Raw genomic sequence first — 16,935 nt, forward strand, 5'->3', positions numbered from 1 at the left:
AAAAAACGTTTATCCCCGGATTACCTCAATTGACTATTACATATTTTAAATGCTTCATCAGAAACAACAGCTCCTTGGCCTGTAATATTTCTCGATACAGAAAAAGTTTTTGATTTTTCTCCAAGATGTTCAAACGTTCATAGATGACCAATAGGGTCAAATAATAATCACAGTGGTTGTAGAGGTTGCTACAGGTCAGCACAGTAAATGTCACTTGGCTTTTCATAGCCGGGCATTTAGAGGTTGAAATAGCAGGTGCGGTAGAGAGAGAGAGTTGAAAACAGCAGGTCCGGGACAAGGTAGCACGTCCGGTGAACAGGTCAGGGTTCCATAGCCGCAGGCAGAACTGTTGAAACTGGAGCAGCAGCACGACCAGGTGGACTGGGGACAGCAAGGAGTCATCAGGCCAGCTAGTCCTGAGGCATGGTCCTAGGGCTCAGGTCCTCCGGGAGGATTCATATGATTCAGATGCTATATGCCAATCCCTCAGCCATAGTTATAACAGGCAATATCTGCTCTGCTCCATTCAGAATCACTAGAAGCAGCAGACAAGGCGATCCAAAATTAATAATGCCATTTTCTAAATGTATATGGCACGGTAGGCTAAACAATCCTAGATAAAATTAACAAACCTACAAAAAGGGAAAGATGTAGGAGGACTATCCGTACCAAACATTAAATAATATTTCCAGGCACTAGCATTTCGCCCAATCCTAAATTGGTTTAGACATGATTCTTCTGCCCCCTGGCTGAGTATAGAGAAAAATATGGTGTTCCTATTGCCCTGGAAGAGGTGGTCTTCACTGATTTATCCCTTAAACAATGTAAACTATGCATTGGTCCTATTATTGCTCACACAATTTCTATTTGGCACAAAATGTAAAAACAATGTAACTGGGAATTAAAATGGTGGCCTTTCGCATCCCTCCAGTGGTCCAAATGTGGAACCCGTACCCTTGCCGATATCATGGACAGTAATGGTTTGAAAGCATTCTAAGACTTGAAAGATACATACACATTACCAGGCAAATCCTTTTTTCTATATTTACAATTTAGGTCAGCTATGCTGGCCTATGGAGACCCTTGTGAAACCCAACTACCGAACCATCCAATTATGTTGTTTATAAATAAATGATCTGGTCAACTTTTGGAAAGCTCATATTCTGAGCTAGCCATTAAAAAAGTATGGTCCACAGATCTAATTGAATCTGAACAACCCTTTAACTGGAACAGAATATGGAAAAAGATGACCTTGGCATCCCGTAATCCGAACCATCAATTGATAGATTTTAAGTTTGCTCACAAACTGTATTTAACACCATGGAAACATTTTACGATTAAATTGGCCCCAACTCCCATCTTTTCACTGTTCCCTGAATCAGGAAGGCACATTCCTCTATATGATGTGGGAGTGCCCTTCAGTAAAATGTTTCTAGGGTAAATGTTTAAAAATATATTTTGAAGTGCATGAATGTAAATATTGAATTATTTGCATCTATTATGTCACTTAACGATGATAGCTCCTTGAATCTCTCAATAAATCAGAGAAGATTACTGCTGGCAGGCAGCACTGCCGCAAAAAAATATGTTGGCTCTTAGATGGCAATCACCTCACTCTCTCCCAATTCGCCAGTGGATAAAGTTACTATTAGAAGTTATACAATTCTAATTATGGACAGCGAGAATTAATGGTTCTAGTCAAGGAACAATTGAGGCCTGGACAAATATACTTGACTCTAAAGAATTATCTCAGCTAAAGCCCAACACATACAAATGAACAATTCATAAAGCCCAACACATACAAACAAACATGTAAGGGATCAATAAGGGATCGTAGCTTTCAGCTGGATTCACCTGGTCAGTCTATGTCATGGAAAGAGCACTTGTTTCTAATACTTTATACAGTCAGTGTATATACCTACTTTAATCTTTTTTTACTTTCTTTGCTTGCAGGCCCACAAGAAAGGGGTGGCATGGGGAAGGTTTTCTCTGGTCTCAGGGAGGGGTGGCGGGAGGGTGGGTGGGGGTTGCCTGATGAGCAACCCTAGTTGCTAGGGGGGTGGGAAGGTTTCCGGGAGAGGGGGGTGGGATTTGGATGGAGACATGTTGGCTAGGTGGGATGGGGGAATGGGATGGGAGGTTGGGGGTTGAGGCCCACTTCTTTTTTTTTTCTTTTCCTGTTTATACTGAATTTATTATGACTTAAACTCTGTATTTTTTTCTTCTTCATTTGAGTGGCAGCTTACTAGTACATGTTTTATAAACGTATCATTTGAAATGGAGAATGTACCTGTAACCCCCCCCCCCCCCCCCCCAACAAAAAAATTTGTAAAAAAAAAAAAAGTTTAAAAAAACTCAGTCAACCTACCCCCAGGTAGAACAGATGAGTTTGAAAGTGGATGTGATCTTGTGTTTACATGTAAACAGAATTATAAAGGCCTAGGTACCAGGGGTAGAGCGAAGAGGCATTGCACCGCTATTGTACTCCCTCCACTGCAGAATATATAATATATTTTCAAAATATGTATATGCATTAAAGACAAAGTTGATTGTTTCCTAATGTATTTATTGCATTTTTCTGCCATGTACAGACCGTCAAAGCAGCCAGCAAGGTTTTAGATGGCGCAACACCGCCACCTGCCGGTTACCCTGCTCATCATAAACTGTAAACACGCACGTCCACAATCATGTGGATTGTTCGGCGTAATCTGGTTTGTATCGGAAATCATTTGACTATTTTACTCACAATCATGCAATTATGATGAAATGTAGAAATAACAAAACAATTGCAATAACGATTGGCATATTGATATAGCTTAAACCCAGAAAAAATCAGAATACAATACTTACATTTCCAGCGTGGTGCATGCGCAGATCCTACGCAACCTTGGGGTCCTCGACCACAAGGCCACCCTTAGTCGCGCGTCTTTTCTGTAGTGCTCTGGTAGTAGATTTGCAAATCAACACGTGTTGGAACTTGGAGTGGATGGATAGTACATTTTAATTAAATTACTTTTTTTGAATTCGAGATTTTAGGAAATAATTAAAATTGATATACATTGACAATTTAAAATCAATCAAGTCCAAAGATTTACCATTTGACCGCGGTGCACCATTTCTTTTTGGTGAGTTCAAAAACATGCTTTGTGAACATTACTACAGCCCTGAGGTAGCCTAGCCTGTTGTTAGCTCAATTGACGCGATGGAGTCAATTGATGATGATGGCATCCTCGGGCTAGGTGACCTTGGAGTCAGCATTTTATATATTCCTTGTACTGTATTATGACAGGTTTGGGCGCGTGGTACATCGATGCATTGTCCTAGGTTAGGATTCAGTTTAGCTAGCTAGCCGGCTAGTGTGGCTCAAAGTTACTGATAATGGGATAGGATAGCAAGCTAACTGTGCTGTAGATAGCTAACGTTACGTTATATGTTGCAAGACCTGTACCACTATTAGGGATCTCGTGTTACAACTTTGGCACGTGGGCTAACTGCGATATTTATTAACGAACTCAATTGTTGTACATTGTTGCATTTACTTGGTTGTTGTAACCACTGAGTAGCTAGATTTCCTATTTAAAAGAATTAGAAAAAAGTAACGATGATCCCTTAGATGCGCGCGCCCTCTTTGTCCTTTATTTCTCTGAGCGATGTAGCCACCACGCAGGTACGGTACCACATAGTTTCTCATACTGTACCGTCTTTGCATGTACTGTACCACCGTGCACCTTGTCAGTGGTAAAGCTGACAGAACGATTTAAATCAGCAAGCAAGAGAGGTGCGCCAGCAACTGGAAATGTTCCTGTTCAAATCCCAAGTCCGACTGGGAGGATTCTACGTATCCTACACCTAGATGCCATCTCCTGCCGTTGTGCCCTTGAGCAAGGAACTTTAGCCCTGTCTTTTTACTTTAGTGTGGCTCAACCAGGCAAGTCAACCCCTCAGATGGTGAAAAAATTGCTCTAGAGTATTTTGTAATCAACATCTGAGGGGTTGACTTGCCTGGTTGAGCCACACTAAAGTAAAAAGACAGGGCTAAAGTTCCTTGCTCAAGGGCACAACGGCAGGAGATGGCATCTAGGTGTAGGATACCTAGAATCCTCCCAGTCGGACTTGGGATTTGAACAGGAACATTTCCAGTTGCTGGCGCACCTCTCCAACTTCTAGGCTACCTGCCGCCTCAAGTAGCTACTATAACCAATTAACTACAGTATTGTACATTGATAAATTATCCGTATTATTGTGTCCTACCCAGTGCCACAATGAAGTACATCCTGGTCACTGGTGGTGTCATCTCAGGCATCGGGAAGGGCATCATCGCATCCAGCATGGGAACCATCCTCAAGTCATGTGGTCTGCGTGTCACCGCCATCAAGATTGACCCCTACATCAACATAGATGCAGGGACCTTCTCTCCGTACGAGCATGGTGAGTTAAGGAGATGTTCTTTATCATAGAAATAGTGAGTTCTATGAAAATGTAATTCGATTTCTATGTTCTGTATCCCATCAGTTTGAGATATGTCTTATGTGTATGCGGTGTAACTTGGTTCACAAAATAGTTTTATGCCATGCATGATCTACACCAGTGCTTCTCAACGGTGAGTCCAGGGTCATGAAACAGAAGAAAATGCTAACTAACTATTATAGGTTGATACTACACTGTCAATGATATTATAGGCTTTTGACTCTGTCAATCACCACATTCTTATTGGCAGACTAAATAACCTTGGTTTCTCAAATGACTGCCTCGCCTGGTTCACCAACTACTTCTCAGATGGAGTTCAATGTGTCAAATCGGAGGGCCTGTTGTCTGGACCTCTGGCAGTCTCTATGGGGGTGCCACAGGGTTCAATTCTCGGGCCGACTCTATTCTCTGTGTATATCAATGATGTCGCTCTTGCTGCTGGTGACTCTCAGATCCACCTCTACGCAGATGACACCATTTTATATACATCTGGCCCTTCATTGGACACTGTGTTAACAAACCTCCAAACGAGCTTCAATGCCATGCAACACTCCTTCCGTAGCCTCCAACTGCTCTTAAACGCTAGTAAACCTAAATGCATGCTCTTCAATCAAACGCTGCTTGCACCCGCCTGCCCGACTAGAATCACTACTCTCAGTGGGTCTGACTTAGAATATGTGGACAACTATAAATACCTAGGTGTCTGGTTAGACCGTAAACTCTCCTTCCAGACTCACATTAAGCATCTCCAATCCAAAGTTAAATCTAGAATCGGCTTCCTATTTCGCAACAAAGCCTCCTTCACTCATGCCCTCGTAAAACTGACTATCCTACCGATTCTTGACTTACATTTACATTTTAGTCATTTAGCAGACGCTCTTATCCAGAGCGACTTACAGTTAGTGAGTGCATACATAATTTTTTTATTTTTCATACCCCCGTGGGAATCGAACCCACAACCCTGGCGTTGCAAACGCCATGCTCTACCAACTGAGCTACATCCATGCCGGCCATTCCCTCCCCTACCCTAGACGACGCTGGGCCAATTGTGCGCCGCCCCATGGGTCTCCCGGTCACGGCCGGCTACAACAGAGCCTGGATTCGAACCAGGATCTCTAGTGGCACAGCTAGCATTGCGATGCAGTGCCTTAGACCACTGCGCCACTCGCGATGCCATTTACAAAATAGCCTCCAACACTCTACTCAGCAAATTGGATGTAGTATATCACAGTGCCATCTGTTTTGTCACCAAAGCCCCATATACTACCCACCATTGTGACCTGTACGCTCTCGTTGGCTGGCCCTCACTACATATTCATTGCCAAACCCACTGGCTCCAGGTCATCTATAAATCACTGCTAGGCAAATCCCCGCCTTATCTTAGCTCATTGGTCACCATAGCAACACCCACCCGTAGTATGCGTTCCAGCAGGTATATCTCACTGGTCATCCCCAAAGCCAACACTTCCTTTGGCCGCCATTCCTTCCAGTTCTCTGCTGCTAATGACTGGAACGAACTGCAAAAATCTCTGAAGCTGGAGACTCTTATCTCCCTCACTAACTTTAAGCATCAGTTGTCAGAGCAGCTTACCGATCACTGCACCTGTATACAGCCCATCTGTAATTAGCCCACCCAACTACCTCATCCCCATATTGTTATATATTTTGCTCATTTGCACCCCAGTATCTCTATTTGCACATCTTCTTCTGCACATCTATCACTCCAGTGTTAATACTAAATTGTAATTATTTTGCACTATGGCCTATTTATTGCCTTGCCTCCATAACTTACCACATTTGCACACACTGTATATATATTTTCTATTGTGTTATTGACTCTGTTTTGTTTTATCCCATGTGTAACTCTGTTGTTGTTTTTATCGCACTGCTTTTCTTTGTCTTGGCCAGGTCGCAGTTGTAAATGAGAACTTGTTCACAACTGGTTTACCTGGTTAAATAAAGGTGAAATAAAATAAATAAAAAAAGTCTGAGAGCCGTAATTCTCATATGCCATGATGAGGCCTCCCAAGTACTATTCTCTGTTTGTTATGGAATTACTTTCTTTGCTCAAACACAGTTGTCAGAATCATAAAATGTTATTGCCATACAATAAATGTTACTAGGAATGTGTCTTGGTGTCCTGTGTATACAGAAGGGTACCTCAACATCAATAGTCTAGATCCCGTGTAGCTCAGTTGGTAGAGCATGGCGCTTGCAACGCCAGGGTTGTGGGTTCGATTCCCACGGGAGGCCAGTATGAAAGAAAAAAAAAATGAAGGAAAATGTATGCACTCACTAACTGTAAGTCGCTCTGGATAAGAGCGTCTGCTAAATGACTCAAATTTTAAAAAAATCCCTCAAATTTAACTCCGGACCTCGAAGCCAGTTCCACTGCATTTTTTTCTTTGTCCCCCTCTAATCAGGGACTGATTTAGACCTGGGAAACCAGGTGGGTGCAATTAATTATCAGGTGGAACAGAAAACCAGCAGGCTCTGGACCTCTGGAAGAGTTTAATACCCCTGGTTTAGATCAACATCGATACAGATGGAGACGTGAACATCCATTCAAATATACAGAATCATGTCCCTCTCTCTGTGTCTACGTATGAAAAATGTATGCACTCACTAACTGTAAGTCGCTCTGGATAAGAGCGTCTGCTAAATGACTCAAATGTAAATGTAATGTTTGCGTGTTGGCTAGGGTTTTAACCATGCCACTCGACTTCTTTCAGGTGAGGTGTTTTAACCCTGTTCCTCTGGTCTCCCTCCAGGTGAGGTGTTTGTGCTGGACGATGGGGGTGAGGTGGATCTGGACCTGGGGAACTACGAGAGGTTCCTGGACATCAGACTGACCAAAGACAACAACCTGACCACAGGCAAAATCTACCAGTCTGTCATCAACAAGGAGAGGAGAGGAGACTACCTGGGAAAGACCGTACAGGGTAAGACTCCCTATAAGACGGTGCGGGATAAGGGCTTGGATGACTGGTAGAAACAGTGTATATACAAGGGTTAGAGGAAGAGCTACCAGTCTGTCATCAACAGGAAGAGGAGACTACCTGGGAAAGACTATACAGGGTAAAACATAGTCATGCTGGGAGAGAGACTGGGTATACAGGAGCAGACCCTTGTTGAATACTTGATGTGCATTTGATTTAGCTTGTGTGACATGGCAGTTCTGACCTCAGTCCGATATCCTACGAAGAACCAATGATAAAGAGGAAGGATATGAGCTATCAAGTTCTCTTGTCATTTTCTCTACTTCTCCAGACTAACTGTCCCTGTTTGGTGTGTCCTTGCAGTGGTGCCCCACATCACTGATGCCATCCAGGAGTGGGTGATGCGTCAGGCCAGAGTACCTGTTGACGATGACGGTGTGGAGCCTCAGATCTGTGTCATCGAGGTAAGAGATTATGGGTATGGTAAACAATGGTAGATCAATGACTTCCAGAGAACGTTGCTTGGTTTGATATTAGTGTGACATGTACTTGAGGAGTAATTTCAGGCTGGGTAGACTAGTTGTATTCCTGTGTAATGTATTTACCGGTATGTCTGTTTATGTGTACAGCTAGGAGGCACTGTGGGAGACATCGAGAGCATGCCTTTCATCGAAGCCTTCAGGCAGTTCCAGTTCAAGGTGAAGAGAGAGAACTTCTGTAACATCCACGTCAGCCTGGTACCACAGCCCAGTGCCACAGGAGAGCAGAAGACCAAACCCACTCAGAACAGTGTCAGAGAGCTCAGAGGACTGGGCCTGTCTCCTGATCTGGTGAGTTAAAATTAACCCAAGTTTTTCTAAGCATAGCAAGTTATGACAGTCATAACCACTTTTCTGTACATTTAGTGCAAGGATTGTCTTGTTTGCTAATTGTGTTTGTGTTCTCAATACCCTCCAGATCATGTGTCGCTGCTCCACTCCCCTGGAGAACTCCGTCAAAGAGAAAATCTCCATGTTCTGTCATGTAGAACCTGAACAGGTAAGACCTGATCCTACAGTCATACGCTAGGATGGAACACGACACTGGCTCAATAAATCTTCAAGGAAAGATGAATAAAGAAGCACCACTGAATCCTCTAGTTGTGACTGAGTGTGTGCTCTCCCCTCCTCCCCCAGGTGATCTGCGTGGCAGATGTGTCGTCCATCTACAGAGTGCCTCTGCTACTGGAGAACCAGGGGGTGGTGGGCTACTTCTGTCAGAGACTAGACCTTCCTATAGAGACACGCCCCAGGAAGATGCTCACCAAGTGGAAGGAGATGTCTGACAGGTGGGTGTGTCTGACAGGTGTGTGGGCAGGCAGTCTCTGGGACTGGTAGCACTCAATTATTTAGACCAGGGCTCGGTTTCCCCAAAAAACCGGGCCCAGGGCTGTTCATTGTCGGTCCTTCTAATAAGGGACTAATTCAGACCTGTAGAAACAAAAACAGTAGTGTGTCGACCCTCCAGGACCGGAATTGAACAACCCTGATTTAGACCCACCACGTTTGAGTTTGACCTCTGGATAAAGAACTACATATCTGGATGAGAACTACAGAGATGTGTAATTACGCTGTTTGGGTGCTCTGCCTATTCACCTGTTGTATTGCAGCACTATGGCGTGACCTGTATTCAGATTATTGGTGCTTTAAACCAACTGGGAACTCTTGGGGGAAAAAACGAGGTCAAATCATGACGTTCCCAGTTGTCTTGAACGCACTGAAGTCGGAGATTTCAGAGTTCTCAGTTTTAAACGCGGCATATAACTTTGCCTATGGTGTGTGTTTGAATCCCAGGTCAGACAGGCTCCTAGAGCAGTGTTCTATAGCCCTGGTGGGGAAATACACCAAGTTCACAGACTCCTACGCGTCAGTCATCAAAGCTCTAGAACACTCTGCCTTAGCCATCAGCCACAAACTGGAGATCAAGGTAAAATGCACACAGCCATGCTAAAACACATGTACAAACTACACACTTGGAAAGGCACTACTGGCCGGTTTCCTGGACATAAACTCAGCAAAAAAAGAAACGTCCCTTTTTCAGGACCCTGTCTTTCAAAGATAATTCGTAAAAAAAAAAATGAAAACTTCATTGTAAAGTGTTTAAACACTGTTTCCCATGCTTGTTCAATGAGCCGTAAACAATTAATGAACATGCACCTGTGGAACGGTCGTTAAGACACTAACAGCTTACAGACTGTAGGCAATTTAAGGTCACAGTTATGAAAACTAAAGAGGCCTTTCTACTGACTCTGAAAAACACCAAAAGAAAGATGTCCCTGCTCATCTGCGTGAATGTGCCTTAGGCATGCTGCAAGGAGGCATGAGGACTGCAGATGTGGCCAGGGCAATAAATTGCGATGTCTGTACTGTGAGACGCCTAAGACAGCGCTGCAGGGAGACAGGACGGACAGCTGATCGTCCTCGCAGTGGCAGATCACGTGTAACAACACCTGCACAGGATCGGTACATCCGAACATCACACCTGCGGGACAGGTACAGGATGGCAACAACAACTGCCCGAGTTACACCAGGAACGCACAATCCCTCCATCAGTGCTCAGACTGTCCGCAATAGGCTGAGAGAGGCTGGACTGAGGGCTTGTAGGCCTGTTGTAAGGCAGGTCCTCACCAGACATCACCGACAACAACGTCGCCTATGGGCACACACCCACCGTCGCTGGACCAGACAGGACTGGCAAAAAGTGCACTTCACTGACGAGTCGCGGTTTTGTCTCACCACGAGTGATGGTCGGATTCGCGTTTATCGTCGAAGGAATGAGCGTTACACCGAGGCCAGTACTCTGGAGCGGGATCGATTTGGAGGTGGAGGGTCCGTAATGGTCTGTGGCGGTGTGTCACAGCATCATCGGACTGAGCTTGTTGTCATTGCAGGCAATCTCAACGCTGTGCGTTACAGGGAAGACATCCTCCTCCCTCATTTGGTACCCTTCCTGCAGGCTCATCCTGACATGACCCTCCAGCATGACAATGCCACCAGCCATACTGCTCGTTCTGTGCATGATTTCCTGCAAGACAGGAATGTCAGTGTTCTGCCATGGCCAGCGAAGAGCCCGGATCTCAATCCCATTGAGCACGTCTGGGACCTGTTGGATCGGAGGGTGAGGGCTAGGGCCATTTCCCCCCAGAAATGTCCGGGAACTTGCAGGTGCCTTGGTGGAAGAGTGGGGTAACATCTCACAGCAAGAACTGGGAAATCTGGTGCAGTCCATGAGGAGGAGATGCACTGCAGTACTTAATGCAGCTGGTGGCCACACCAGATACTGACTGTTACTCTTTGTTCAGAGACACATTATTCCATTTCTGTTAGTCACATGTATGTGGAACTTGTTCAGTTTATGTCTGTTGTTGAATCTTGTTATGTTCATACAAATATTTACACAAGTTAAGTTTGCTGAAAATAAACACGACAGTGAGAGGACGTTTATTTTTTTGCTGAGTTTATAATAAGACTAGTCCTGGACTAAAACACACTTTCAATGTAGAAAACGCATTCTAGTCCAGGATTATGCTTAATCGGTGTCTGGGAAACCAGCCCTATAACCACAATTACCTTGAAGATGCACTGCCATTCACAGGATTTCTATTTAGTTTATTACACAGCAAGGCTAAATTATACTGTTCCTCTGGCTTGGATGTCCTCATGAATAGGTTTTATTTTGAAGAAGGTGGAAGAAGATTGCTGCTATAAAGTGTGATTGTATGTTTAAGTCTTACTTGTTTGTGCAGTCATGTCATAGCTATACTGAACAAAAATATAAAACGCAACATGTGAAGTGTTGGTCCCATTTTTCATGAGCTGAAATAAAAGATCACAGAAATGTTCCATACTCACAAAAAGCTTATTGCTCACATTTTGTGCACAAATTTGTTTACATCCCTGTTAGTGAGCATTTCTCCTTTGCCAAGATAATCCATCCACCTGACAGGTGTGGCATTTCAAGAAGCTGATTAAACAGCATGATCATTACACAGGTGTATCTTGTGCTGGGTACAATAAAAGGCCACTCTAAAATGTGCAGTTTTGTCACAACACAATGCCACAGATGAGTCAAGTTTTTAGGGAGCATGCAATTGGTATGCTGACTGCAGGAATGTCCAACAGAGCTGTTGCCAAAGAATTGAATGTTAATTTCTCTACCATAAGCCGCCTCCGTCATTTTAGAGAATTTGGCAGTACATCCAACCGGCCACATATCTGCAGACCACATCAGCCCAGGACCTCCTCATCCAGCTTCTTCACCTGCGGGATCGAGGGGCCGTTTTTTAATAAAGCCGTTTTGTGGGGAAAAACTCATTCTGATTGGCTTAGCCTGGCTCCCCAGTGGGTGGCCCTATGCCCTCCCAAGCCCACACATGGCTGTGCCCCTGCCCAGTCATGTGAAATCCATAGATTAGGGCCTAATGAATTTTATTTAAATTGACTGATTTTCCTTCTATGAACTGTAACTGTAAAATCGTTGAAATTGTTGCATGTTGCGTTTTTATATTTTTGATCAGTATGGGATAAGATGCGTCCGATCGTGTCATGAGATGCCTAAAATGGCAACCTGTTCTCACATCTCCCCCTCCCCTCATCTATCTCTTTCTCAGTATATTGACTCGGCAGACCTGGAGCCAAACACACTGAAGGAGGAGCCTGTGAAGTACCACGAGGCGTGGCAAAAACTCTGCAGTGCTGAGTGAGTATGGTAGGGTCAGGGGGTGGAAGGTCTAGTGGTGGGATGGCACCTGTTATGGTATTGTTTTCCAATCCTCTTCTTGTAGCTGTAGCTAGTTCTACTTATTTTATGTATGGGAGTCCAGTACCAGCACAGCGGATTCATCCAGTTGAATCGGGTATGCCTGAACTTAAACACATCGTGGAAGTGGCTGGGGGGACGCAAGGAGAGTTTTGGGAAACACTGAGATATGGCATCAGTTGGACTGGTAGTGAACAGGGTCAGTATTGTGACTATGTTCATGATGGTGTTTCCCTCTCTCCACAGTGGCATTCTGGTTCCTGGAGGGTTTGGAGTCAGAGGGACCGAGGGGAAGATGCACGCCATCAACTGGGCACGCAAACAGAAGAAACCCTTCCTAGGTACAGAATGAGCTGTATCGGTGGCAGGCAGCCATGATGATGCAATAATCTTTACATCAAGGAACAAATTACACCTAAGGATGGAATTAAAGCTTTCTATTCACACTCCTTCATGTATGTGCAGTGTTAACCTGACTCGTATGTGTTTACAGGTGTGTGTCTAGGGATGCAGCTGGCTGTGTGTGAATTTGCCAGGAACGTGCTAGAATGGGAAGATGCCAACTCTACAGAGTTTGATCCAGAATCAAAGCATCCTGTTGTAGGTTCCACCTTAATAAGATCTCCCCTCCCCTTTACTGGTCGTGAAGGCCAACAAACAGAAATCTGATTCCTTACTGGTTCTTTCTAGGTGATTGACATGCCAGAACACAATCCTGGGCAGATGGGCGGGACCATGAGGCTGGGAAAGAGACGGACCATTTTCAAGACCACCAACAGTATACTAAGTAAGAGACCAAACTTTGAGAGTAATGCCACTGTGTCATAATCACACCATATACCTGCTCTGTGCTTATAGTTGTTTCATTGCAGGAAGACTTTACGGAGATCCTGAGTATGTGGATGAGAGACACAGACATCGCTTTGAGGTTTGTCAGAGGTTCACATCACTTTCTCTCTATAAATCCTTTCTACGTGTCACTAGTGTGCTTACCATGTGTTTCCTGTTCCTGTCTCAGGTGAACCCAGAGCTGAAGGAGCACTTTGAGGGGAAAGGCTTTCACTTCGTGGGTCAAGACGTAGAAGGAGAGAGAATGGAAGTCATTGAGCTAGACGGTAAGGGAGTGTCCGGGATCATGTGTGTGAGTGGACAAAATATTAGCGCTACATTGTTGTTGGCCTGGTTTGCTCGTGCCTTTATACTCACACCTCACATTAACTACAGCTCTTAACCCCCATCTTTTCTTATCTGCTTTATTTCCAGATCATCCGTATTTCGTAGGGGTGCAGTATCATCCTGAGTTCACCTCTCGCCCCATCAAACCATCGCCTCCCTACTTTGGCCTCCTGCTGGCATCAGCCGGGAAACTACAAAGCTACCTACAGAAGGGCTGCCGTCTGTCTCCACGGTAACCACCGAACATTCCCTTAGAATTAGTATGATTCCAAATTCCATACACGTATCAATGAATCTTAAAACGGTGTTGAATTTTGCTGTAGAAAGACTGCAACCATGCTGGCAATGAATGGACAGGCATAGTTACGAGAACTGCCTCAATTTAATATTGTACTGTGGAACTTAAACATTTTATAGTAACAGTATGCCGTTCTAATACATAGCGTTGGAGGTTGTGTGTGTATACACTACCGGTCAAAAGTTTGGACACACCTACTCATTCAAGGGTTTTTCTTAATTTTTACTATTTTTTACATTGTAGAATAATAGTGAAGACATCAAAGCTATGAAATAACACATGGAATCATGTAGTAACCAAAAAAGTGTTAAACAAATGTAAATATATTTTATATTTGAGATTCTTCAAAAAGCCACCCTTTGCACACTCTTGGCATTCTATCAACCAGCTTCATTACATTTTAGTCATTTAGCAGACGCTCTTATCCAGAGCGACTTAGTTAGTGAATGCATACATTTTTCATAATGGCCCCCCGTGGGAATCGAACCCACAACCCTGGCGTTGCAAGCGCCATGATCTACCAACTGAGCTACAGGAGGGCCATGAGGTAGTCACCTGGAATACATTTCAATTAACAGGTGTGCCTTCTTCAAAGTTAATTTGTGGAATTTCTTTCCTTCTTAATGCGTTTGAGCCAATCAGTTGTGTTGTGACAAGGTATGGGGGGTATACAGAAGATAGCCCTATTTGGTAAAAGACCATGTCCATATTATGGCAAGAATAGCTTAAATAAGCAAAGCGAAACGACGGTCAGTCAATACGGAAAACGTCAAGGACTTTGAAAGTTCCTTCAAGTGCAGTCGCAAAAACCATCCAAGCGCTATGATGAAACTGGCTCTCATGAGGACCGCCACAGGAATGGAAGACCCAGAGTTACCTCTGCTGCAGAGGATAAGTTCATTAATGTTACCAGCCTCAGAAATTGCAGCCCAAATAAATGCTTCACAGAGTTCAAGTAACAGACACATCTCAACATCAACTGTTCAGAGGGGACTGTGTGAATCAGGCCTTCATGGTCAAATTGCTGCAAAGAAACCGCTACTAAAGGACACCAATAAGAAGAGTCCTGCTTGGGCCAAGAAACACAAGCAATGGACATTTAGACCATTGCTTGAGTCCAAATTCGAGATGTTTGGGTCCAACCGCTGTGTCTTTGTGAGACGCGGTGTGGGTGTTATGGTGCTTTGCAGGTGACACTGTCTGATTTATTTAGAAGTCAAGGCACACTTAACCAGCATGGCTACCACAGCATTCTGCAGCGATACGCCATCCCATCTGGTTTGGGCTTAGTGGGAAGATCATGTTTTCCAACACACCTCCAGGCTGTGAAAGGGCTATTTTACCAAGGAGAGTGATGGGAGTGCTGAATCAGATTACCTGGCCTACACAATCCCCAGACATCAACCCAATTGAGATGGTTTGGGATGAGTTGGACGGCAGAGTGAAGGAAAAGCAGCCAACAAGAGCTCAGCATGTGGGAGCTCCTTCAAGATTGTTGGAAAAGCATTCCAGGTGAAGCTAGTTGAGAGAATGCCAAGAGTGCCTATTTGAAGAATCTCATTTTGATTTGTTTAACACTTTTTTTTGGTTACTGCATAGTTCGTCTTCACTATTATTCTACAATATAGAAAATAGCAAAAATAAACACTTGAATAAGTAGGTGTCCAAACTTTTGACTGGTAATATGTGTAACAAGTCTGAATCCCATTTCTCTCCCTAGGGACACGTACAGTGATCGGAGCGGCAGCAGCACCCCAGACTCTGAAATAGCTGAGCCCTACATCTCACAGGATTGAATGTGACAGGTAGGCAACGACACTACAAACACTTTCATTCTTTGACTTTTTTAAAGCCTGGAATTCAAACTGATATGCTGGTAAAACGGAGCATGTCAGTATGGTTTCTAGGCTACCAAACTTCATTAGCCATAATTTGCTGGAACCATGTATCTGCCCACAAACATTATTTCTTGCAGAGGGAAACGAACAATGAAGAGCTGAAAGAGGAAACATTTTTAATGGAGGATCATCACAAAAGGGCTAAATGAGTTTTAAGACATGTTTCCTGACCTCCCTGAACAGTATTGTTAGTATTGTTCTATGCTCTTGCCAAAAGGTAGGCAGCCATCAAATGTAACTGTCATTATGGGTCAAACAGGCCTCAGAAGTCGTTACATGCAGTAGTAACCTGTAGCTCAGTTGGTAGAGCATGACACTTGCAACGCCAGGGTTGTGGGTTCGTTTCCCACGGGGGGCCAGTATGAAAAATGTATGTACTCACTAACTGTAAGTCGCTCTGGATAAGAGTCTGCTAAATGACTAAAATGTAATGCAGTACTAAAGATTTGTGACTGCATTTTCTTAATTGAGCTGTATGCACAGCAGTGACACTGGACTAAGATGACAACCAATGGATTGGTCAGGACTTGTAATAGCAGTATTATGGGGGTCTGGTTTAATTGTAAATGGATGATCCATTGAAATGATTCCAACCTGTTTATATAGAGATGTATTGTGACTATCCAGGATTACTATGACAATATCCAGCACTGTTCCTCCTTTACACCCATCGCTCATTTTGATTTAGATCATGAATCCCTGAATTGGAACAGCCCAGTTCCAGCTGAACTGGGTACATGTACCCCTAAAAATGACATTGCGTATAACTCAAGTTCACTGCCCCAGTCTGCTATAGAGGGTAATTCCAGGTGTGGCCATCAAAATCCTATGTAGGGTGACACTAGATTAGTCTCCTGTAATTGGCCAGCTCCTCAAGTAAGTTCATGTGAATAGAGCAAGTTACAGGCTGAATGTCCCCTCCTGAAATTCATTAGATTCAAACACCAAAAAACCCACCTGTAAGATTCTACAGTACCAGTTTTTTTTATTTGGGGGGGGGCTTAATATTGCAGATAGATTGTAACTTCCATCAATGTAATTGTCTGCATCACTTCCAATCCCCCATGTTATATATATATATATATATATATATATATATATATATATATATATATATATATATATATATATATATATATATATATATATATATATATATATACACATACACAGTGGGGGGGAAAAGTATTTAGTCAGCCACCAATTGTGCAAGTTCTCCCACTTAAGATGAGAGGCCTGTAATTTTCATCATTGGTACACGTCAACTGTGACAGACCAAATGAGGAAAAAAATTGTCATTGTAGGATTTTTAATGAATTTATTTGCAAATTATGGTGGGTATTTGGTCAATAACAAAAGT

The 16,935-nt window shown here is 43.6% G+C and overlaps 1 protein-coding gene across 1 annotated transcript; it reads left to right on the forward strand.

The window, feature by feature from the left end:
* Positions 1–2,925: 2,925 nt before the first annotated feature.
* Positions 2,926–16,638, forward strand: LOC311109327 (CTP synthase 1-like). The gene is made up of 17 exons (XM_084152171.1): positions 2,926–3,125; positions 4,256–4,428; positions 7,239–7,409; positions 7,770–7,870; positions 8,036–8,236; positions 8,364–8,444; positions 8,582–8,733; positions 9,239–9,371; positions 12,055–12,143; positions 12,450–12,544; positions 12,697–12,803; positions 12,894–12,990; positions 13,076–13,131; positions 13,222–13,318; positions 13,467–13,611; positions 15,398–15,482; positions 15,653–16,638. Exons 2-16 carry the CDS (start codon positions 4,263–4,265, stop codon positions 15,471–15,473), a joined length of 1,767 nt encoding a protein of 588 aa, XP_084008297.1. The 5' UTR covers positions 2,926–3,125; positions 4,256–4,262; the 3' UTR covers positions 15,474–15,482; positions 15,653–16,638.
* The last annotated feature ends 297 nt before the right edge of the window (positions 16,639–16,935 follow it).

This window comes from Coregonus lavaretus (assembly GCF_964263955.1).
Source record: "Coregonus lavaretus genome assembly, chromosome: 3".
Taxonomy (NCBI): Eukaryota; Metazoa; Chordata; class Actinopteri; order Salmoniformes; family Salmonidae; genus Coregonus; species Coregonus lavaretus.